This window comes from Asterias amurensis, chromosome 19 (assembly GCF_032118995.1).
Source record: "Asterias amurensis chromosome 19, ASM3211899v1".
NCBI classification, from domain to species: domain Eukaryota; kingdom Metazoa; phylum Echinodermata; class Asteroidea; order Forcipulatida; family Asteriidae; genus Asterias; species Asterias amurensis.
The window spans coordinates 9,268,478-9,294,980 of NC_092666.1; the positions used below are offsets into that span (position 1 = coordinate 9,268,478).

A 26,503-nucleotide genomic window follows, 5' to 3' on the forward strand; every position below is an offset into this window, starting at 1 on the left:
TTTTCACAAAAAATATTTTAATATTTTCCCCACATTTGCACACCATAGAATCCCAAATAGTAACCACCTCATGTGATCCATCTAGTGACTAAAGCAGAATGAAACTCAATCTAGCAGATAGTAATTTTGTTTTGAACTTTCGAGGTTGGATGATGTTTCTTTGACTCATTTGAATGTTGGCATAATAATGCATTAGTGAATAGTACCAAAAATCAATCATTTTATAAATGTTTGAGCATAGCATAACCAACGACAGGAGACTTTATTCTCAGCATGATTAAGCCTGATGAAAATACAGTCCGTAAGTAAACTGCATAGCTTCTGTCAACGGTGCAGCTTGCACATTTTCGCTGTAAACGGGAATCAAAGTTGGGGACCGAAAACATATGAGGGTCGATAACGTTTGACGCTACGATACATGTAAACCCTCGACGTATGCATTGGCCCTCATAGCCTAGTGGTCATCAGTCGCGCTTACCTCACTGATGTGTGCGAGTTCGAATCTGCACACGGGATAAATATTTTGTTTATCCCCCAAAACTAACAAAAATATTTCTTTTTGTAATATTTAAGTTAGATTCTTATCTTTATATCGATAGTGTTGCCTTTTCTTTTTCTCAATTGTTAGCCCAACATAACATGTGTGATGCATGACGCGATGATGTTTGAAAAACACAGTAAGCGGAAAATGGTGATCATAAGCGCAGAGTTTGGTGGTTAAGAGTTCTGTGAAATCAAATCGTACTAGATCAAACATCAAACCACCGACCCCCAAAAATGTTAAAAATCGTAATTAATTAACCACGTGACCCATATTTGCATATTTAATTGGGAAAACTTTGTAGCACCATATCGCAAGAAGTACACTGCCGTTTTTTAGACTGTTTGTAGTTAAAGACTCCTTGGGGATTGGAGATTAATTTTGAAAACCGTGACCTCAAGTTGACCTCTACTTCCGGGTCAACCCAAAGTGTGGCAATATCGATTTTCAAACTGTTCTCAGTTAGAGACTCATTGGGCATTGGAGATTAGCCTTAGGTTACCATGACCCCATGTCGACCTCTACTTCCGGGTCAACCGGAAGTGGCACCATAACTCATTCAGCATTTTCTTCTTTTTTTCAATGATAGACTCCTTGGTCATTTTAGCTCATAATCCAAGCAAAAGAACACGGAACAGCTTTGTGTTTGTTCACAAACACCTATTGTCTAGTTGTTATTATTATTCGCATCCCCCTGGGGTGATCCCCTGGCTGCCGCTTCCCAGGTTGTATCGTAATTTGGGTGTGATCCCTGGCTACACGGCAGTTAACGGTTGTATGGCTTCTGACTGGCACCCCGAACAAAGATATTGACAAAAAAGGGACACTGCCAATATAGGGCTAGATAGCTCAGTTGGTAGGGCGCCGGCACGTTAATCCGGAGGTCGTTGGTTCGAATCCCACTCTAGTCAATTCTTTGTTCAACCCCAAAATTTATTATTATTATTATTATTATTATTATATATTTTTTTACAAAAAAATTACACATCGGCGCAACAAACGCAGGGGAGGGTTGGAATTGTTATAAATTGAAAGCTCGTGAAATGTTATCAACACGTACACGCACCTATAACAATAGCAAAGTACCGAGTATTTTATTGCCAGCTAACTCGGGGAGCCATAACTCATGTTTATAACCACACCAAAAATGAAACGCATGCCCAACAAGCAACAAAATCATGTGATTCGATTATCTTTATTTGATTTCATCACTTTTAAAAACAGTACCAAATTCAACTTATGAATGTTTAAACCTATTCCCGGCCGAAATTCGCCGGGAAACAAAGTTGTAATACAAGTTGTGTTTTTGTCATTGATCAACAGAGTAATAATGTGCGAAAATAACTTGTCGAAACATTCGGGTGTCGGAACATCGGAATATAGGGGTGTCGAAACATAGGGGTGTCGGAATATAGGTTGAGTTGTCGGAACATAGGGGTGTCGAAACATAGGGTCGTCGGAATATAGGGGTGTCGAAACATAGGGGTGTCGGAATATAGGTTCAGTTGTCGGAACATAGGGGTATCGGAATATAGGGGTGTCGGAATATAGGGATGTTGGAATATAGGGGTGTCGGAACATAGGGGTGTCGGAATATAGGCCGAGTTGTCGGAACATGGGGGTGTCGGAACATAGGGGCGTCGGAATAGAGGTGTGTCACCGCACTATCAAGCCTATTATATCTGTTGACAGACAAGCTTGCAGTACGTTGTACACGTAATGTATGCTAAGGATTTTTTTGGAACCTTGGAACCTTGCATCTGTGCCACTTGATATAGATGTAGCAGATAAACCTGATAAGCCAGGCCACTCAAATTCTCCATTATGTTTCTCAATCGTATAATGGAGGAAGTCAAGAAAAATTGCTTTCTACTTTATTCATGAGAGGTGTAAATAAAAATAATAAAAACGCTAATTGTGTCATGAAAACCATGGCTCGCTAACTTAAAGCAGGGTTAAGTTTTTTTTGTTTTTTTTTTACCAGGGAGAACTGCAGTTTGCTGAAACCAAAACCGAACCAAAACCCAAACCATTGTTGGTCGCATTGTGTTTTTTCTCGCATTGTAAAACCTGGTTTTCCCCAGCTTACTCGAGTCTTTGGGAATTTTCAGAGAAAATGGAATAGAAAAACCCGATTTAGGCCTACTATTATAGGCAACCGTTGGCAAGTGACGTAAACGTCACTTGCCAACGGTTCGTTGCGCTGACATTGTGTTTTCCATCGGGCCAACGTCGAGGAATCTATGGTACAAAGTTAATTGCCTTCGGCGCTTTATAATCTTTGCTGCACACACAATTTCCTCACAACAAACGCAAGCTGTTGTATGTTGTTATTTTTTAGCGGAAAGTTCCAGCATTTCCCCTGGAAACCATAAAAATGGCAACATCCGAAGGAACTGAACAGGGCGACTCCACCTTTGGCTTATGGACTCGTCCATTTGACCGTGCTAAGAAATCGATGCAGAAAATCTACGAAAATGACATGATTTTTGTTCAGAGAATGCTAGATATTGTTGCAGATAACGGTAAGTAAAAGAATGTCATATAGGTGTGTAGACACCCGCGTCGACAGTGGCATAATAATGAAACGGGGCGTATGGGTCGGATAAAGGGCATTGTCCTAAATATTAATCTCATCTATCTTTGAAATGCAAACTCGCTGCAGAGAGGTCAGTATATCTACCCAGCTAAAAACATTTCAAGCACGTTGCTGCACTCAAAATCACAACATTCAGGCGACGTTGCGGCAAAACGTTCTGGCAATGTTACGATTCAACGTCACTTTCATGTTGCTGTAACATTGTATGTGGGCAATTACACAGAAAATGATACCTCTAGGTGAAAACATGAACTTTGTATAAAAGCTTAGTTTTCAACTGAAACTCAATAAAGACAGTCTATATTGGATGATAAAGTGAATAAAGTAAGAATTTGCATCATTTCAACACCTTTTCAGCTACTGAAAGAAAACAGTGTCCAAAGGTGTAATGTCCAAAAACGCTTGCGATGTTTCGATACAACGTCACCTTTCGTTGTTGCAATTATTTCATCGGTGTACGTTACTTTAGACGAAACCACAACCTCCAGGTAACGTTGCAGTTAGGTCTTCGCGTGAATTCATAAAAATTGTAGACTTGTGGACAAGTCGTTAAATCGGCCCACGCGCTGAGATAGTGGTCTCGCGAGATCACTGCTCTCGCGCGAACTGATGGCTCCCCGATTTCGACTCCTCATTAACAATCGGGGAGCCATCAGTTCGCGCGAGAGCAGTGATCTCGCGAAACCACTATCTCAGCGCGTGGGGCCGATTTAACGACTTGTCCACAAGTCTATAAAAATTGCGGCCATGACTTATATTGAAATCTATTTATAGATCTTTTTTTGCATCGTCACAGCCCGAGTTTTTGCCAATCCAGGTTGGAAAACTATGAAAAGCCATAAATGCAAATCAAAATAAGATCGCTACTGTTTGTAACTATGTTACCAAATTATTCAAAAATTATGTTGATATTGTTGAAAACAAAACAACTAATTATGAGAGGTATTTTATTAATTGGAAGCTTGCAGAAAATGTTGAAATTGGTTAAAACATCTGTTAATGCGATTGCGTTTTACTAAGATTATTTTGGCCGACCATGCCAACCAAGGCGGTTTGTTTCTCAACAAAAGAAAGGTTTATAGCTAGGTGTATGTGCTTCATGTGGAGCATGTTTACGGTGTGTATTGTTCAGGTGTTCCATGGCCTAAAACGGTCACCATGGAGCCCGGGGGAAACCAGGTTTCACAATGCCGGAAAATCCAGCTTTATACAACGAGTCCCCGAGTGTGGCCGACCACACATAAAATAACATGTTGTTTACGGTTACATCAAACAATGATTTTTATAATCTCGTATTGTATATTTGCTGGTTATTGATGTTTGAATGCATTTTTATTTTGTAAACCTAAACACAATTCAGCCTTTTGCCTGATACGTTTGATTTTTAATAAACCAATAATAATAAATGACCCTTGGTGTATACATCAATATTAAAATAGGCAAATAAGGGGTCGATAATGTTTACTACGTAATGCAGAAAACCCAACAGAAAGTGTCACCAAAAATTGTATGAGAAAGCAATCTGATAATAATAAAAACATCAACCTGACCCGAAACAAAACTATACTTACAATAAAGACGACCATTTTCATTTCAAATTGCCATATTCGATGTAGTCACGTTGGTTTACTGACTGAAGTTTATCAGTGTATTTTCTAGTGATGGTTTGATACAAAGGAGTTTTCATTACACAAAGTTTAACTTTCTGAACCTAATTTCTGGCATTACGAAAAACATGAATATGGGCGATGCCATGGTTAGTCGCATTACACTTTTTAGTGTCATTTCTTGATCTTGGTGCTAGTAGTTCTATGTGAGATATTATTTCCACTAAGTTTATAGACTGATATGTACTTGACACCCAAGGCTTTGAAGAGATGATATAAAAAGTGTTGTGGGCGTTGTACTCTGGATGTTATAGCTTTGTAAAAAGCGGTTAGTCGCATTACACAAAAAGGACATGATAAAAAATACACTTGTCTCAATTCAAAAGTTTCCTCAAACTAAAAAACTTGCAAAGGTTTTACTACACTTAGCACACATCTCTTATACATTAGTATTCAACAGGATACTTATAAATAGTCAGTAACTTGAACTTTTAGGTTTACGTGGCAAAACCATGGTTAGTCGCATTACGGTTAGTCGCATTACAGTTTGTCCGGCCACTTAAGCCAAGCCCAATGGAGCCCAAACTGAGTTCTTGTTTGGCAAAATTGGGTTCATTCCTTATCAACAAACAAAATAAATTAATTTCACTTGTTTTTACTAAAATAATAACGCTTTTTCACTTAAAAATCATAGAAACAAGGCTGAAATGTGTATTTTTAGAAAAGCAAACTTACATTTTTCGGAAATATTGTTATTTCCCATTTGTCTGACCACCTTTATTTTCAGAGCTGGCTGTGCATTCAACATAAAGTGTTAAATATCTTGCCGAGTATGTAGGAATTGAACAAAAATAAAATTGCAGATTTAAAGTGACTTACATACATGTAACCATGTCCCTGAAAAATCAAAGTTTGGGTTATTGTTTAAAAGTGGACTGTGAATTTAAAATGGCCTTGTTGGTTATCACAGGTTCCTCAATGCAACAAACAATTTGTTTTGTGTCGAAAAAGTGTATAAAACAAAACAAAAAACCTTCTTGATCACCCATCTCCTCGACTCTACCTGGATACATTTCACTGCATGTTACACCACACACCACTGACCATGCATTGCTACCCTTGCATAGCTACCCTGGTTTGTAAGGCAGCATTTTGTAGTTATCATGTTTCTTCTTTCTGAAGGAAAATGGTGGCAAGAGGACATCAGCTTTTTGCTTTTGTTTGCTCTTTTGGGAGATTTTTCTGTGCTCTTCTTGAATTCCTTGTATTTTGACATCATTCTGCTTTTTCAGCCTAGGCAATGGTACAACATGTACAGAGATACCAACATACACGATTTGGGCGTAGCAAATACGATTTCGAGCCGTGACTACGACGCTACGATAATACTCAATAAAACACGCTAAACAAGCCGCCCAATATAATTTGATTAAATCGTACAATACATGCAAACAACGAATGAACTATTAAGTGGAAATAAAAATTAAGAAAAATATCCAAATAATTCTAACAGAAAAGAAAAACACTTTTATTTTTAGAACGCAGTGTTGAATAATAGCGGCGAATTCACTCGAACAATGTACGTGTCTCGACGTAGTGATTGTTGCGTGCCCTCTGATCCCCGCTGGCTGGCCGATGAGTATTTTTACGCTAGTGCATTGCTGCAAGATCGTACCCATTGATCCTATTACACCATGGGGAATAGTGCACACGTGCGTGGGGAATGAGGTTGTGTGAGCTAACGTGTCACAGTAACCAGAACCTCATTCCTCATGTATCCACTATTATTGTGCCCACGCTGTCTGTACATGTACTTCATCGAAGCTTGGCACAAAAAGTAAGAAATAATGGCGACAAAAAAGGAGACCTTCTGAACAAAAATACCTTCAACTGAGTGGCCTGTGAGATCTAAGCTAGACAGTGTCCATGTTTTCTTACTAGTAATTGTAGCGCCGACGTCCAGACAATGCCCAAAATACGGACACGTATATTTTGCCCAAAATCCGGACACGTTTTTTTTTTTTTTTTTTCTTTTTCTTTTTTTTCCTCTCTCCCAATAGCTTGTTGTTGCATTTCTGACCATTAAAACAAAAACATTTAAGTAAGGCCACCCTTTGTTATGTGGTTTTTTTTTAAACAAAGTCAGAAGATGAGGGAGTTTTTTTTTCTTTTTTCATTTTCTTTTTTTTTTCACTGGCCATTATAAACATTGTTGTAGCTGTTCTGGTGGTGCATACAGAGGTAATTGTTATTTCACGACAATGCCTGAAAATGAGCTAATTAGCATTGTAGAGAGTAATAGAAAGATCGGTTTAGGGAGCCCAAGCCACGCTCGCCCTTAACTTTTGGGAGATGCTACTCTTTTTTTAAATTCAATGTTGGCATCTCTGCATGTACATATATGTCCACAATTTGTGGAGTAAATTAGTTCCATTACTTCACTTTTCTACTCAAAATTCTCAGAAATGTTGCTTTTCTTTATTTTGTTTCATATATTAACATTAAGACTCTGTACAAATGATGACACTATAAGTTACAGATTGGAGTGGCACATGTACAACACATGTTATAGTTTTCAGCATGTGCTTTGGAAAAATGCATTGTGGGTAGGGCATGAGTGGCATCTGCAGAGCCCCAGATCTCTTAATTCATGTAATATTGTCCTCTAGTAAGTCAAAACCAAGATATCCAGCTTTGCTGACCTCTTAGCGTCCTCCTCTTGAAAAAAGATTTGGTTAGTCGCATTACATTGCATGGTTAGTCGCATTACCGGTTAGTCGCATTACACTTTTTGATGACTCGTTATTAAAATACACCAACTGGAGTGTTGATTTCTTTACTCATTTCAGACTTGGTAATAAGGGTAGAAGCATATTTTGAATTGCCCTGACGATAGTCAGTGGATTTTTCGTGCAATTGAAATAACTTCATCTCTCGGTTAGTCGCATTACGCCCTGTTGAAGTTCCCACAAGTACACTCACATATTGCTTAAATGAGAAACACAAATTAAAATTCATTCTGGATTTTAAATAGTTGTACCTGCTGCTAATCACAACTATTAAAGTTTTGCTGGAAGAACCTTTGTGGGGGACAATATTTAACTTTGAAGAAATCATCTTAATGTGCTCACTTTTTAGGGTCTGTTCACAGCTTGTGCAAACATGAGCTGAACTTGTACAAAATGGTACAGAGTGTGTAAAAAAAGTTAATGTCTGTTTCCTTTCATATGTTAGCTATAACTTTTACGTGGAAAGAAAGTTGTTACACAATTTTTATTTGTTGGTGTCATGTCTATGTTTGCTTGGAATCGCCCATATACATTGGCTGATTTCCCATGCATGCATGCTAATTGCACGCTGTTGCATGTTGTTATTTTTGACCGAAAGGTGCGATAATTTCCCCTACAAACCTAACCCTCAAGTAACAAAAAAGAAGGGTAAAGCGTCGATGCATAAAGACGAGAATGCATTAAACCCCAAAACGTTATATACACAAATCCAAGGTGGATGTTTGTCGTTTTCGCGTGCATGATTTGTAAATGTAGTGACCCGCTAAACCCCGTCGCTTCTGATTGGTTAGCTAAAATAGTAGCAAAAGTTTAGGTTTATAAAGAAAAGCATGCTCAGTATCGCGCATGCGCAGGTTGTTTTTTCTGCTCCCTTGCCGTCCCCTTCCTCCCCCGTCCCGAATCGAAAGCTCCCTAATAACACTACGGTACGGGACCGACCATACGGCTTTTATGGGTCCCATCCGAAGGACAGAGCAATTTGTTATGAAATGTCCTGCGGGCACAAGTGCCACGACCGGGACTCGGACCAAAACTCTGCTAATCAGAAACACAGGGGCTTTAGTTCGGTGGTCTTATCTGCTCGGCCACAACTCGCCAACTGGCACTACCCCCTCCTGTGCTACTTATTGCACGATCACAAATAATAAATGACCCAAATAATATATTATTATTATTTTATTGTTCCATCGCAGATTTCCCAGGAAAAGGATTCACGAAATGTGAGATGAAACTGAAAGACCTGATAAAAAAGATAGAAAGCATCTGTGTTATCATCGGACGGGACAAAATGAAAGCTGTCATCTTCGGAATGTAGGTCATCGTTCTTTGCTCCTATATGTACCAAAATCAATCTTATTTTTTTATATATGTCTTTTATCCAGAACAAGCTTAGTAATCAAAAATATCCCCACCCTAGAAAAGACGGGCGTGGGATTATATCACTGTTTGCCATACAAGTAAGGTACATCGTAGGCATTCAGTTAGAATGAGCCACTTTTGTTTGACTCATGAATGTCGTCAATCCTGATAAATACAATAACTTTGCGAAACAGACGTTTTCATTCATTATTGGCCACGCTACACTATGGGAGCTGTTTGACCAAAAGCTCTATGCTTGGGAAACAACCAGGTATGAGTAGCCCCATCTGGTGTCTTTGGCAATGACACTGTATAGTCTACAGTCAATCGTTGGTTTAACATAGACAAAATTGCAACAGAAATGATTTTTCTTTTTTGCAAGTGTCTCCTGAAACCCTCTAAAACAACATATCCAAAAAGTAGAAAAAAAGTAAGCAGGGGGAATACGCATAATTTGCATACATTAAAAATTACCACCCCCCCCCCCCCAAGTAGAAATTTTATTTTTTTCACATATTTTTTTTTTTCTTCATGGGAATGGTCACTGCATTATTTCTAAACACTAGATTACGAAGAAATTCAAGATGGCGGTCATTTTCCCCGCCAAAATCGATTTAACGCATTTAAATAGGGTAATAATCTGAGTTACCGCTAGGCTGGTGTACATGCTTTAGACTCTGTGGTAGGTTTAAATGTGATTTTCAATGATTATAAGTGACATTATTTTTTAGTAGCATGACAGTTCTTTCAGTATTTATCACTATAGTAATCACATTTTACAGACTATACTTGTGACAATGGTATATTCAAATAAACAACTATCAACTTTATTACACTTAATAGAGGCCAGACAAAATGTGCAATTACACTTTGGACGGCATAGTTTGTTAATGGCTGGCATCCATGCTAGATGTATGGATCATTGGCTCGGGAAGACGATTAGGGTAGATGCCCAGCTTGATTTTGAATTTTAAGGTCATTTGGGGGTCAAAAGGTCAAAAAAGGTCAAAAATCAATATTTTCAAAATTTGTGTCAAATTTAATCACATTTTATAGATCTATTAATAAATAATGTATTTTTAACTTTATTGATACTACAAACCTATGTTATTAACGTATAAACTTTGACCTTGTACATAAATGTATAGCAAAACAAAATGTAAAAGTGTGATTATCTTGAAAAGGGTACATTTTGAGTACACCAATTGTTTTTGCACTCCCCATCCTCATTAGTGCATATGTTGGTTCCAAACAACTGTTTTTGAAAGGTAAATATACCCAGGCAGTTTTTGGGAAAAACAAATAATTCAAATTCCACCTTCATGTGGGGTCATAACGACTCATTTTAAGGTCAAAATTTCAAATAAGGCAAAAAATTTGCATTTTTGAAATTTTCACAAACTTTGACCCCAAGTGATAGATCTATCCAGAAAATATAGTTTCATCATCATATTGACATGCCAAGTCTGTGAAATTATGAGTTAATCTTTTGTCTTGTACACAAACGTACAGAAAAATTAAATCTTAAATTGCAATTTTCTCAAAAGTGCGTATCTTGAACATAATACAGTGTTTTGCACTTCCTATCACAGCAATGCATTTAATTGTTTAAAAACAACTTCTTCTTTTTTAAAGGTCAATATACCAAGGCATTAAAAAAAAAATCATGTCAAACTTTCCTATGTGGTAAAATGAAACAAGAAGGTACTTGTATGCTATTCACACCGAATAGTTTGACATAGTTTTACAGTTTGACATGGTGCCCTTTGATTTACACCCTTATAAAACTAGATCAAATCAAGCATCTGAGATAGGGGTAGTCTTCCAGGTAACCTCACTCTTTCTTTTAAGCTCCTGTGTGTCTGTGTCAGTGTGAGAGATGAGACGTCCATGTATTCCTAGTTTATGCTGTGTGAATTGTTTCAGTGCATCTCTTGTTGGCGGTAATATCTCCCGACGCTTCTTCGCCTTATTTACCAAAGAGTTGGAGCCTGCCAAGGTTGATGATTTTATACCAAGGTGCACAAGTGTTACCAAACTGCTCAATGAGCTTTTCAGAGACTTTCTTTTCCCAATGGTCATGTAGGAGAGGCTGTGTCGCATCATTTAAGAGCATGTAAGCTGCCTTACAGGTTGGCAAGTCTCTCACTGCACGTATCGGGTAATTAATGTGCATTTCTTTCCAAGTTTCTGACGCTTTTGAACACACTAAGTTCACCAGAAGTGACATTTCTCCACCTGCAAATCACTCTTATCCTTCATTGACTGCCTCTATGCATGGAGCATCAACCGGGTGTCAGCCTGCTAAGGTGTCCTCAAAACGTCATCTCTCCTAAAGGACCATGGCTTCCGTAACATAAAGGAACTCCCGCCTGTACTATTCCTCATCTTTCCAGTAGACCCTTGCCCTCCTCTACGAAAACGTCTGACAAGAACTTGAGATTTGCTTTGTTCAATAGCCTATCCTGACGTGTAGGAGTGGAACCCGGGTCTATCGATGAACTTTCGAATTTGCTTTTTCTTTCCTGTTCTCTTTGATTGTGTCACTGCCTTGGTGGAGCCCTCTCCAATCTAGCGATCAAGACCACGTTGTAGGTTCCAGTGGCAGCATTAAGCAATTGTTGCAGTAACTTTCTGTTCGTTTTGATAGGCTTTTGTCCGTACATAATTTGTTTGGTTGAAACATTTGTATTGTACAGATCAGAGAAAGTTTTTGCGCAATGTTTTTTTCAGGGCGTCACTAAAACCAACAGTTTCTTGAAGCAGACAGTGCTTCCAGATGGTCATCATACTGCGTTCCATGATATGAGGGTTGTTAGAAGATCACTTACCACATCAAATGGTGCAATGTCTTTGGTTGTCAAAGATACCAGTGGTATCTCTCTAACAATATCAGAGTCTGTGTCATCTTCTTCGCCAAGGTTGGGTTTTGTCGGAACACATCAAATCTTAGTATAACTGTTTGTTATGAAAGCTTCTAAACATCATCAACATCTCTGTCTTCTTGAGGAGTTTCATATCTTCCAGATGAACACATCCCTAGTGATCAAAGTTACTGTGGTCATAGATGATGGGGACGGCAGCATTGCGGAAAAAGCTCCCAGATAGGTGATCAAGTGTCCGTCTTTCCGAGTCCTTGATCTCAATCTCCACCATCTCAATGTAATAAGACCACAGTTGGGAGTTTGGATTTCTAGAGTGCTTGTTAAATTTGTTTATGAGCTCATGACCATTGTCACTCCTTAGAAAATCTTACAGCTGGCCTTCTGGCTCCGGAGAGTTCTGCTTTGTGATTGCCGCCCCTCTGTTTGAACTGCTTAACCACACTTTCGGCAAGTTTATCAAATTCCACATAATAATTCTTGTTTAAACAATTTTAACCAACCAAGATTCAAGCACAGACCATTTAATGTGCCACAGAGCCTCGCATGTCAGTCGATGTCCTAAATTAAAGGCGCAAAAGTAGGCTTTGCCTTGAAGTATGGGCTCAGTCATAAATTATTGGCTTCATTAACACCCGCCTCTGTCCACAAGTAGGCCTAACCAAGCCCAGTATACTTTCCATGTGTTGGCAACCCTTCAGAAAGTTGAAACAGACGTATAGTCCTCCCTTGAGAAAAATTTAAATCTCAAACTTAGGACTTTCCCAAATAAGTTCATTTCTTCCTGCTGTGTATAGTGGCCGGGCAACTGTGGTGGTGGTATGTTTCTGACCTGGTTTATGTCCACAAAGTGATTGATCAAAGTGATGAGAGTGTCATTGTCTGCTAGTGCCTGAAGAGTAGTGAGAATTCTTTCATCAAAGAAACTTGGCATAAAAGTATGTCAAGCTGTAGTGGTTTTGGTGTGCCTGGTTACATGTAGCTCTGGAGTTACCTTTGAATACGGCACTCCAGATAAGAAAGTATACAATGTATCACTGCACGATACCCCATACCCCCATCGTAGCTACACTGTATAGGCCTCACTAGGATAAAACAACACTTTACTGCAAAAAGAATGTTCAACTTTGTTAATTCACTAATAAAAGTTGAGTATTTAACTGCGTACTTGGAAAGATTGGGAGTAAACATAACTTTGATATCAGACATGCAGTTTTTGAGCATGTCAAACTGTACAACTACTTTATCAAACTAATTGTATGAAGCAGAATACGCATATTTTGTTTCAATTTACCAATTCGGAAGGTGTAATATGATTTTTTTTTAAATTTAAAACTGCCTTTGTATAATATTTACCTTTCAAAAAAGGTTCATTAAAACTGTTATTATGCAGTGCTGGGACAGGGTGTGCAAACAAACATTTGGTACGCTCAAGATATGCACTTTATTGCACCTTAAGATTTAATTGTCCTACAAATTTGTGTACAAAACAAAATATTAACTGTTATTTTCACAGACTTGGAATGTCATTATGATGATGAAAATTTTCAAAAACTGCCTGGGTACATTTACCACATAAGAAAAAAGTTGTTTAAAACATATACATGCACCATTGAGATGGGGAGTGCAAAAAATGTCGGTAAACTCAAAATGTACACTTTTCAAGATAATCACACTTTTATGTTTCGCTTTGCTATACGTTTGTGTACAAGGTCAAAGTTTATCCGTTAATTACATACGTTTGTCATTTCAACATAACAATACATTAGAAATACATTTTATCACTTGGGGTCAAAGTCTGTGAAAATTTCGAAAATGCAAATTTGTTGCCTTATTTGAAATTTTGACCTTAAAATGAGTCGGTAAGAGCCCACATGAAGGTCGTATTTGAGTTATTTTTTTTCCTCAAAAACTGCCTGGTATTTACCGTTCAAACAATGTTGTTTGAAACCAATATATGCACTAATGAGGATGATGAGTGCAAAAACAGTTGGTGTACTCAAAATGTACCCTTTTCAAGATAATCACACTTTTACATTTTGTTTTCTTATACATTTGTGTACAAGGTCAAAGTTTATACGTTAATTACATAGGTTTGTAGGATCAACATAAAGTTAAAGGCACCTGGAAATAGGATTTTTTTTCTTCTTTCTTTTAAACATAAGAGTATATGTTTATTAACAATAAAACAATTTTTTGAGTAATTGTTTGTCACGATTTATATGTTAAAAAAATTAATTAAGTGACTGAGGGTTGACTCCGCCTACCCCTTTTGTGACGTAGGAAAAGGAAGACTTTGCCTCGATCAAACATAGACCCCCCTCGATGCGTAGATAAACACACGTGCAAAAGTACATGTAATTCTAAGACGTGAGTTTGTACGCTGCGAAAAAGGTTTTTTTTCTGGCATTTTCCCGGCCAGGTGTATTGCTGCTGGATGCAGCAAAACAACTGAAGATGAGGTCAGTCTTCATCTGTTTCCTGCAGATCCCAAGTATAGGCGGTTGTGGGCTGCGAAAGTCAGATTAACTAGATCAAAGTGGTCCGGTCCGACGTCTTTTTCAGCGCTATGCAGCGAACACTTAGAGCCGTCGTGCTTCGAATCCGGGATACACAACTCATTTGACATGACGAAAAGAGCCATTCTTAAACACGACGCCGTCCCAACAATTTTTCTAGCTAGTGGGAAGTTGAAGAAGGTATCTGAAAGACGTGACGAACTCAGAGGAGCATTTGCTAAACGTGAAAAAATTCGGGTAAGTTTGAACTTTGAGGGTATGTTTTTGGCTTTTGCCAAGTGACACGATTTTTTGTTGGTACCGCATGCGATTCACCGTGCGTGCAGGTCCTATGTGACCGTCCGCCCATTATACAGCAGCCATAGTGCGTGCGTGCAGTCTGCTCCGTGGCCGTATTTCTATAATAATACGTAGGCAGACCCACATCTTACAACCCATTTGGTCACTAAAAAGTTGCATAGTTAAATAAAAATAGCAGCAATAGCTTTTGTAAAAACCACTAGGCGTTCAACATGTTCAAGTTTCAATGTACGTATGTGTGTAAAATCGTGTCTAAATTTGTTTTGATGTGCCATGTTCCCAAACGTAATGTACGGGGGCCCGACTACAAATTTTCTCTCCAAATATCGCGCCTTGAAATACGTCACGAACAGCGCCCTCTCGGGTCAGGGCCTACTCGTAAATTTGTAAATACAATCAAAACTAAGATTTTTAAACCTTAGTTAACTTTTTATTAACATTCCTCTCATAAAAACACATATTTTAATGACAAAAGCTTTATTTAAAAAAAATACCACTTCCAGGTGACTTTAAAAATACATTTTATTTGTTAGATCTATCAAATGTGATTAAATTTGACACAAATTTTGAAAATGTTGGTTTTTGACCTTTTTTGACCTTTTGACCCCAACATAACCCTAAAATTCAAAATCAAGCTGGGCATCCACCCTAACCGTCTTCCCGAGCCAATGATCCATACATCTATCATGGATGCCAGCCATTAACAAACTATGCCTTTTTTTTTCTTTTTCTAGAGCACTTTTTAAAGATTGGCTGGTCTCCTATAATATAGGAGACCAGCCAAACTTTAAAAAGGGAGACATTCAAAAGCAACTCTAACTTGCATGCAGTGTTTAACTGGAAAAGTTGCATGACCCCCAAATGTAATAGTACTATTTGATTTATCCAAGATTCAGAAAAGACACAGTGCGATGTTTGCATACATTTGAATCGGTATGCAACGGATTTTGATGTAACACTACCTTCAATATGGTTTTAAGAGTTTTGAGAACTAAAACGGGGAAAAGAACATTATAGCTCCTCGCTCAAACTGTCAGTGGCTTCCTGAGGCGAATTCGTACAGTTTATTCCCTTGCTTTGGCCATACACTACTGAGCATTCCAAGCCCAGCTTCTTGCAGACATCTCCAGGTATCACAGTATGTTTTGCATTTGCATCGGATCACCTTCAAATAGATTGTATAGTTATTTGACATGTTAACTGGCGATAAGACAGTTTTGGCGGGAAAATGGCGGCCATCTTGAAAAATGGCCGTCATCTTGGATTTGTTATTGCTCATATGTGTTTGGAAAATATTTAGTGACCATTCCCTTGAACAAAAATCATGTGAAACAAATAAAATTTCTACTTTGTATAGGGTGGCAATAAGTATTTTAGGGGAAAACGGTAATTTTTAATTTATGCAAATTATACATACTTCCCCTGCTTACTTTTTTTCTACTTTTTTGATATGTTGTTTTAGAGGGTTTCATGAGACACTTGCAAAAGAAAGTCATTTATGTTGCAATTTTGTCTAGGTCAAGCCATATTTTGGATTAGATTGACTAGACTAATATGCGAAACTTCACCAAACACCATTTGAGCAAATAAAGTCGACATTTGTATTCAAATATAAAAAGATGTGCACAATTGCACTTGTTATTGTTCTGTGTTTTTTCTTCTTCTTCCCTAGAACTCTTCTCTTTACGGCATAACTTAAGATTGAAACTGAATTGAACCTTGAAACTCATCAGACAATTGAACCTTGATATTAAAGATGGCACCCAGTGGTCATGATGTCATCGATGGTCAAACAAACTGCAGGGTCTTTAATGTTGAAAAACTACCATTTGCTATCTTTCAACAATAAAAGCTCTTGAAGTGTTGTACAAAACTTATAAGCTTAATTGTCTCTATTGAAAATTCCCACTCAGAAAATTCCGCACTGCAAAGAGTACATTCCGAACATCTTGTTTTTGTTTGAAAACAAAATGAAGTCTAGTTGCGTACTTTGATTCTGATTTTGATGTTTTGATGCAGGACAAGCAGCGGTAAATCGGCGCTTATCAATGCATTGCTGCGGGACAACGTCTTGCCAAGCCTATGTGGTGAAACAACAGCTGCTTTCATTACGGTTGAGGGGACAGACAGTCAAACTAAGCACGCAAAAGTGGAAAATAGAGATGGCTCCCATAAACAAATATCAATGGAGGTAAGAGTCCGATAACATAACCGTTTAACCTTTACTAGCGGGATGCCGCGCTTCGCGCGGCACCCCGCTTGATGAGGAGGATTGTAGTATACAAATGTTGTAAAAGGTAATGTGGGGGAAGGGAGTTATTCTTACAGGTAATAATCATTTCGTAGGATTGGATTAGAAATTATATTTATAATCGGTATGGAAATTTGTCATTAATGTTGTATTTTGATAAAAATTAATTGTTGAGCGTGCACAACTTAGTTGTGAAACGTCGGAAGCTTCAAAGAAGTTCTGGTATACAGCAGATTTAAAAAACGCGCCAGTTGTATGGACTTTAACGACAAAGTCAATTTCTGCAAAATTGTATTAAAAATAAATAAATTTAATGATTAGTTGCTATAACTATTGAATGATTTTGGCTTTGTTTCCAATAACGTGTACACGATTTTAGAATCTAAGGCCCCATTCATCGTGATTTATTGAGCGTACGTCCAACGACGCATACAAAGTTGTCGGAGCACCAAATAAAGCGAGTTTTCGGAACGTGCTGTGCAACATCTAATCTACTGTTTTTACCACCGCTTTTGGGAGTAACACAGCGTCGGCCTCATGAGCACCAAATAAAACGAGTTTTCGGAACATGCTGTGCAACATCTAATCTGGGTTTGTCAGTCGGTACACCTCGCTTGTCGAATCCGTTATTTCTAAAGTTCCACTCTCTGTTTTGTTTCTGATTACTCCTAATATTATTTTTGTTAGGAGTTTTCATGAAATAAATGAATAGATTGATGTTGTACGAAACGAATTGGCCGCATTTTGTTATAAGAATTATGACGGTGTTAATGTATGTAAAAAATACTATACAACGGAGCCCCTCCATCGTACACATGTGAATAACAATTTTATAAATGGTTAAGCAAAAATAAGACTGAACAAAATTCTCTCAAAGTATTATTTGTCAAACAAAGTATTATTTTTGAATTCTGTAAATCAAATGTTATTTTGAAATTTTTGAGGTAATGATTTGGGCAACTACAATAACTTATAACACACCTCTTGCCTTTTCTGTGTTCTGGTTGGCTGAAACATGGTCTCGTGTGATGAACTAACATAGTCTAGTGATCGCGCGCGCGTGTTTTGCGGGAACTAGTTCCCGAACGGGCACTAGTCTTTGAAAATAGTGCCCGGTTACAGCGTCCTCTCTTGACTTAAACCGTGAACAGCAACTACAAAACTTCCTTTCTTTTCCAGATTTCTGTTCTTATTTCACATTTTAAGACCGAGCTGTGTTATAAAATACATATTGACTGGCATAATTTGGTAACTAGTGTACGTCTATTCCCCCTCGGGCCTGTGAGTGACCATAAAAAGGGGCCTATTTCCCTCGGCCTTCTGGTCACTCAAAGTACCTCGGGGAATAGACGTACACAAGTTACCTCATTGCCAGTCAATATGTGTATAATACTCATATTGACTGGCAATAAGGTAACTAGAATGTACGTCTATTCCCCCGAGGGACTTTGAATGACTAGAGGAGGGATCTACACCAGAGGCCACTAGTTACGAATTATGCCAGTCATTATGCCAGTCATTATGTGTTTTGTAACACACCTCGGTCTTTTGTGAAATAAGAACATAAATCTGGAAAAGAAGTGAAGTTTTGTAGTTGCTGTTCACGGTTCAAGTCAAGAAAGGGCGCTGTAAAACCAAACTTTACTTTCATAGTGCCCGCCCGCCCGCCCACAAAAACCCGCGCGCGATCACTAGATCTATGTTTCAGCCAGCCAGAATACAGAACAAGCAAGTGGTTACCTATAATGGAATTTATTACTCATCACTAGTCATGCCTCAAATAGCTGCGACTTCGATACTAGTCGCGAATCTTTAACTCCCATTGCCCAAGATGCATCGCGACATTGTTTGTCGAAGCACAATAAAGTAAAACTCATGCTGAAAGGATTGAAGGATTGTGTTTTGAAATTCGTGAATAGTCGTGAGCGACAAAAGTGTTTAACCAAGCAGGAATATTCGATCGCGACTACAGTACGTAGTCGTAGCAGCACGACCGAGAGTGAGTTGAGTAGCGTAGTTGCGACTCGCCTAAGCAATCAAGTGTTGCAGTTTCCCATGAGTTGTTTCAAAAGATATGGTTACGTTCCAAGCTACGCTGACATTCCAAGATGTTGTCTAACGACTTGATTTCAAGTCAAGCATACTGGTCCGTCGCGCGGGCGGCGCATTCTGCTATTTATGCTTATGTTCGTGCTACTATGCTAATGTTCGTGCCGTGCTACTATATATGCTAATGTTCGTGCTATTTGCACCACTGTGAACAAAGAGGGCGCATGATTCAAATCATTCGCGTTTCTGGCGTACCCGCAGCTGGACGTGAACTGGTTCGTCTCCGGTTGGAGGATCAGAAACACATAGAGGCCTTATTGAGCGCAATATTCTGAAGGGATTTCGGGTGATGTATACAATTAATCATGTAGTAAAGTGACTAAGGGTATAACCCCGAAAAGGTGTACATGTTTTATTCGGGGTGTTTCCGCCGTGTTACAACCTTAAGTTTACTGGCACAGGCGAGGGGTTGGTTTACGAAGAAGGATCGTCGGTGCCGCCTTGGTGTGTCTCTTTGCGCTATTGTAGAACATGCCCTATGACACAGCAGTGCGGTTTTAGAGCAGAATGGTGCATACTGGTACATATCAGGGAGTATTAACATAGGGGGTACACGGGGAAAGTTTTCCTTCAGAGCTGGTAGTAGATACCATCATTTCTTCGTATTTCATTGCCTTTTCATCCATTTAAAATTATTCCATGTCAGCCGGGTCAAATAATTTGCGGCCTTTTGTATACATCGGGTCCTCCCTTCAGGAGTCTGCCGAGTAACCAACGTAAACGAAAACGTATTAAAGGGAGCTATAGTCAAATGCAGAAAGGAACCCCCTTAAAGTAATAATAAATTCAACGTGCCAGTTTCATCGGCTCATCGTATAAAATAATGCACACAATTTGCGAATTGTATTTTCGTTTACTATTTTCGGTACCATGTTTACTTTGGGGCAATTTTAATTTAAATGGGTTTAGATGGCGTACAAAGGGACCTTTTGTGTACACTGGTTGTGCCTTCTTGAACCTCAGACCATGAATAGATCACCGGTATTTAAATCCTGAATGCACTGAACCGTTTTCATTGTGCTTTGCGAACGCGGCTTTTCAGCTCGCCTACACCGGTCATCAGTGTTTGTCCAATCTGTGGTCACTGAGCCATGGACTTAACTCGCAAGAAATGTGTCAGAGATTGTCCAGGTGAGCAGTATTTTAAAGTCACTAGCTTCTTTGTTCGAGTCCCACACATTCGCTGTGGGGTTAAACATTGGTAGGCCTAAGTAGGATTTGAAACTTTGCATGGTGCAAATACGATATGGAAAAGTTTGCGGCAACACCATGTAGTGACTAACTCTAATGAGTTGGGGTGGTTCTGAATAGAACTGTTGGTTTAATGGTAAGACTAATGGTTTGTAAAGCAGTAAAAGATAGCCACCGAATTTAGGCTGGATCAACACAATTAGTCTTGGTTTGAGCAGATAGTTCAGGGTTCGGCATTTTGTACGCTCCTAAAAGACCAACAACAGTCAGTGCCGGTCCTTTTGTTTATTTTTATTATAAGCCTGCTTATCCAAACGGCTTATTTCATTAATAACATTTACGTTTACTGTTATAAACTTACTGACATTTGGCCTGATTCCGTTGCACATGTTACTGTCGATATTTCTCATGGAAGAATGGAAATACAGGTGTATTTGACTTGAATTGAATTGATTTCTTCCAGGAATTTCGAAAATGCGGAGGCATAAATGGGGCTGCATGTGAGCCATGCAGCATAAGCTTCCGAGGAGTGCTTTGAAAGTTTAGAGTCGTCCCCCGGTGTTTCAAAGGTCTGGTAGACGGTACTCGGGACGAAGCCGATCAACATTGGGAAGCGATCCATGTAAAGACACTGTAACAAAATTGGAAACCTTGGCACAAAGATTGTGTCATTTGCCGCTCAAAGAAACACTTCATGGTCATGTAAATGTTACGTCCTTAAATGTAGCCAACACTGGGCTCGATGGTGACCATTATGGGGCGGCCAAATAAGGGGGCCATCTTCACATGTACATATGTAATATCATTTACAAAGCAAAGTTGGATGGACAAAGCGGAACGGGCCCAGTCAGCTAGGAATCACTTGTGGATGTAGCTTTTAAAATCGCCAAATTCCATAAGTCTCTCAGGGCATAAAGATATAAATTATTTATGCAATGAGAGAAAGGTGCAATTACAATTAAGCAGATTACAAATCAGCAGTCTCAAACAATGAGTTTAACCGCGTGATTTAAAACAGTGAAAAGAATTGGCCTGGCGAATATGCTCAGGAAGACTATTTGAAAGAAACTGTGCGGCATATCAAAAGATTTGTGGCCATTTAAAATGATAGAAGTTTTTATTGATAGCATTGACTGCATTAGTACTGGTATAATATTAATTTAGAAACAGTCATGAGTGTGTAAAAATCGCTGTAGTGTCATGAGACAAGCCTGAGTAAGCAATATGTATTAATTATCCATTACCTGAAGAGTCACGAGATATAAACATCAGTTTGAGTTGTAGAGATATGGCTGGGATGACAACAATGGGTATGCAATATGCCTTCATAAGTATTACTACACGCCATGTAGATTAACACACGAAATACATAAATTTTTGTTAAAAGGATCAAGGCCAATCCTTATGATAAAGACGCGGGAGATGTGTGCTTTGTATTTTTTGTGGAATTGTACATGTCAAACAACCATTCTTATCAATCCAAAAGACTCACTATCAATCCAAAATATTCAGCATAATAGTGCGCTTCCACCGTTTAGCGGCGTGCATCAAAGGGCAATATTTTGTCATAGTTGAAGGCTGCTTTGTTTTACTTTTACCATAGTGCACCAAAGCGGCTATACAAAACGGGGCACCACAATGTGGTAACATGCCTGAAAACGGGCTTTGTGGCCCTTTCTAATTTCACAAGTTTAGTACGTCCAAAATTCCAAAATGTTGGCCAAAAGAGTACTAGCCGGGGCAGGGTCTCAACATAGTAGGATGGTTGGACCTCACGTATGAATAATAATAATGGGCCCCGAGAATGTGAGTAGATCTGGCCTCACAGAAGGTTGAATTATGAAATAATGATGATATTTATAATATAAATAACAGTCAGTTCGTATATATATATAATTTGGTCTCACAGACGAAGTATTATGGGGATGGGCCCCGAGATTGTGATATGATCTGGCCTCACAGAAAGTATTAATTATGATAATAGCAATGATACACTTATATTACAAATAACAGTCAGTTTGTATAATTTGGTCTCAAAGGCAACAATTTATGGGGTGGGCCCCAAGATTGCGAGATGATTTGGCCATACAGAGAACATTAATTATGACAATAATGATGATATTTATAATAATATTTATAGTCAGTTTGTATATATATTTTGTCTCATATTTTGTTTTATGGGGTTGGGCCCCGAGATGTGAGATGATCTGGCCTCACAACAAGTATTAATTATGATGTTTATAATGATATTTATAATAACAATAACAGTCAGTTTGAATATAATTTGGTCTCAAAGCCGAAGTTTTATGGGGATGGCCCCCGACATTGTGAGAGGATTTGGCCTCACAGAAAAAGTATTATGGGGTTGGACCCAGAGATGGTGAGATGAAACTTTGCCTCATAGATGTAGTATTATGAGGATGGGCCTGAGATTGTGAGATGATCTGGCCTCACAGAAAGTATTATTACGATAACAATTATAGTATTTGAAATACTAATGACAATAGTCAGTTTTGTAGGCCTATATATATAAGTCGGCCTCACATACAAAGTTTTACGGGGATGGGCCCCAAGATTGTGAGATAATCTGACCTCACAGATGTAGTACTATGTGGTTGGGCCCCAAGATGGTGAGATGATTTGGCCTTCGAAAAAGTATCAATACGGTATTAGAATAGTTTTTATAACAGTATATTTTCATGCTACTTCGCTGCGCTCATTCGCACGAAAGACAGTTGCAGTCTATTCGACAACGAATAATACAACACTCTTTTAAGACAACAGGCATTTTTAGGTGGGGTTTTTCCAGGTTAATCAAGCATGTTTATGTGCCGGCGCTAGATCTTATTCTTTAAGTCCTTAAACCCGTTGTCCTCACCCTGTTTGTTGCTATTGGCTATACTGTCGAACTTTTGATTGAAATAACCTTTGAACCTGTTGGATAGCATTTCAGGGGGGTTGTACCACGGCTGCTCATTTTTGGATGTCATCTTAAAATCTTAACCAAACAAGCATAAAAGCTATAGTAAAACGTAGTAACACACCCAAACGCATCAGCAAGTGTACTATTTATAGGATCACGCTTCAGTGAGCTGTTTTGAATATGCCGCATTTATCACGTGATAAACTTTGCGGGGCGCGGAGTGCTTAGAATATAAGTTATCCCACTGAATAAAACCACATTAACTATGGTTAGTTGTATGGGGATGGGCCCCGAGATGGTGAGATGATTTGGCCTCACAGATGAAGTGCTATGGGGATGGGCCCCGAGGTGGTGAGATGATGAGGCCTCACAGATGAAGTACTATGGGGATGGGCCCCGAGGTGGTGAGATGATTTGGCCTCACAGATGAAGTACTATGGGGATGGGCCCCGAGGTGGTGAGATGATTTGGCCTCACAGATGAAGTACTATGGGGATGGGCCCCGAGGCGGTGAGATGATTTGGCCTCACAGATGAAGTACTATGGGGATGGGCCCCGAGGCGGTGAGATGATTTGGCCTCACATAAGTACCAATTTAATATTTAAAATAGTATTTATAGTAATGTACTAATTATGGTTAGTTGTAAGTATATATCTAGTTTTACAGACGAAGTTTTGTGGGGACGGACCCCGAGATTGTGAGATGTTTTGGCCTCACAGATGAAGTTTTACGGGGTGGGACCCCGAGATTGTGAGATGATTTGGCCTCACAGATTAAGTACTATGGGATGGGTCCGAGATCGTGAGATGATTTGGCCTCACAGATTAAGTACTATGGGGATGGGTCCCGAGATCGTGAGATGATTTGGCCTCACATAAGTTTTAATATGGTGTTAATAATGATATTAATTTTTGTAATAATAATAATAGTCAGATTGTATCTTTCATGAAAAGTTTTACGGGGATTGGCCCCGAGATTGTGATATGATTTGTGCCTCACAGATAAAGTATTACGGGGTGGGACCCGAGATGGTGAGGCGAAATTTACCTCAGAGAAGTATATTTATGGGGATTGGCCCCGAAGTGGTGAGGGGATTTGGCCTCAAAGGAAGTTCAAATGATACTTATAAAGGAATTTATATTAATATCAATAGTCATTTGCTATATAATTGGCCTCACGAATGAAATAATATTATGGGGATGGGCACGAGCAGATAACGTATAATGGTGATGTGCCCCGAGTTTGTAAGATGAACTTGCCCCGACAAGATGGAGTATGGAGATGGAGTATGTATAAGGTCACTATATGTTCCACTTGTTTTATTTAGAGGGGTCAAGAAATATTCTAGAAACCTATGGGGGTGGGCCCCCGAGACTGTGAGATGTACTTGCCGCTCAGGATGGATTATTTACTAAATGTGAACAAAACAAAGAACAAAAATAAAAAATAAAAAATAATAAAAAAAGTGGATTTAAACATGATTCTAGGGCCTCTAAGCCATTTGCTTTAAAACGAGTCTCGGTCCTTGGGCCACCAGTGTCTTATTGTAGTGTGTTCAAATAAATACACCAGAAATATATGGGGATGGGCCCCGAGACGGTGAGATGCGGCAGACCTGCCGCACAGATAGACTGTGTATGGGGTGCAACCCCAAGACCCCCAAAATGTTTTGCTCCACAGAGGGAATACAAATACAGTACATTACAATGCCTACAGATTGCGAGGTGATTCGGCCTCGCAGAAGGTTATGAAATGATATTGCCTCAAATTAAAAGCATCTCCCGAGATGGCTAGAGATGAATTATATATTGTATTTAATTGAGTCCAAAAAAAAAAGTTTCAATAATTTGCTTTTAGGTTTATAGGTGTGGGGACGGAACCAAATATTTTTTAACGTATAAAGAGTGCTGGCCGAAATGGGCCGAGGTGGTGAGATAAATTTGCCTCTCAATAGATATTAAGATGCAGTTACTTTTTCTGCGATCGTGTGAGAAATTTGGAGTTGTAACAAAATGTGTTATTATTTATAGTTGGTTCCGAAATCGTGCGATCACTTGGCAAAGAACAATCATCGGTTGTGGCGTTAAACCTTGCTCGGCGCCAGCACGGGTGCAGTCCCTCCGTAGTCTAGTACACGAGTGCAAAACGGCAGTAAGTGTCGAATTGTATTATGGAAATTTGTAATTTGAATAAATGTGTGAATCTTATGTGAATTTTAATCCGTGCCACGTCAGCAACATGATGCTATGGATGGCTTGAATTCTCAAAGCCGTTTCATAGAGACAGGGTAGGGGGCGTACGTTATTCATCTCTGCTTGCGGGCGGCGTGTCAGAATTATGCAATTATTATCAGCGCAGGACGTAAATGCGTCGCGCAGTGGGCGAATCTATCGGCATTTACAAAACACGCCGAACGAAAAAAAAAAAAAAAAAAATCAAAAAAAAGTGTGTATGTAAGCTTAGCCAAACAAACAGAGGAAGATGTCAGGTATAACGATTGTTTGCAGTTAAATCAAATGAAGCTAATATTTACAGGCAAAGGGAAAAAATGAGTGAAAGAGGTGGAAAAAAAAAAAACGTCCTTTGCATTGTTTCCCTCTTCTTCCTTGAAGTGGGTAAACTTAAAAAGGCCGGTGTTTGCAACAGTTGTGGTTTAGGCACAAACAAAACGCAAATATTTTCACTACAGCGTCCATTGTGTGGCAAATTTTTTACCCGTTCCCAGTACCTCAACGGTCAACGGGACATGTTTTTGTTTTGTTTTTAGGAGTATGGAAGGTACCTTCAAAATACTCAAGACGCACTTGGGGAGAATATTTCACCGCTTCAAAATCATTCCAGAGGAAACAAGAGAGACGGCGAGCGAAGGGTTGTACCCTTCGGTGGGTATGTCATGGACGCCGGCTTTAAAGAAGAAAGAAAGAAATGGCAGGCGTGTAGATAGATTAAAGAGTTTCCATTTGACAAGGTCTAGGGTGAAGGCAACAAAGGTTTACAATGGGTCACCTATACACAGATTGTGGTCTTCTAGAATGGAGGCAGACTTCTAGTACTGTTGGAGTTTCGGAGTACAATCGGGCGAAACTCACCCAAGGGAGTCGTCGAGGGTAGTCACATTATTTTAAGGGAAATTGGACAGACCAGTTTGGCTTTGCATGTTTCTTTCTAAAGATACTTAGGCAGCCTCCAGATCCATATACGAGTGGTGACCAAATCTATTTAAGTTGTTCAGCCGACGGAGGCCGCGGTCGGCGATGGAAGCTGAATGGTTTTATTTTTATATTTATACTTTCCAGTATATACTTTTCACTCCGTCTAGACAAGGCTTTCCTTCAGTTTCGGGCATTAGAATGTTTCTAAACGAGTATAACAGATGGACAGAACCTCATGCAATGCGTGTGTTCTTTGGCCAAATAATGACAAGCTTTTGTT

At 39.0% G+C, this 26,503-nt stretch overlaps 1 protein-coding gene across 3 annotated transcripts in view; it reads left to right on the forward strand.

Annotated features, from left to right (window-relative positions):
• The first annotated feature begins 2,855 nt into the window (after window positions 1-2,855).
• The window catches only part of LOC139951768 (mitofusin-2-like), a 41,568-nt gene continuing 17,920 nt past the window's right edge, over window positions 2,856-26,503 (forward strand). For all 3 annotated transcript variants that reach the window (XM_071950846.1, XM_071950845.1, XM_071950847.1), the window contains exons 1-3: window positions 2,856-3,066; window positions 8,730-8,847; window positions 16,616-16,787. In XM_071950846.1, the coding sequence (XP_071806947.1) occupies window positions 2,919-3,066; window positions 8,730-8,847; window positions 16,616-16,787 (438 nt within the window). In that variant the 5' untranslated portion in view covers window positions 2,856-2,918. The remainder of the gene's footprint in view (window positions 3,067-8,729; window positions 8,848-16,615; window positions 16,788-26,503) is intronic.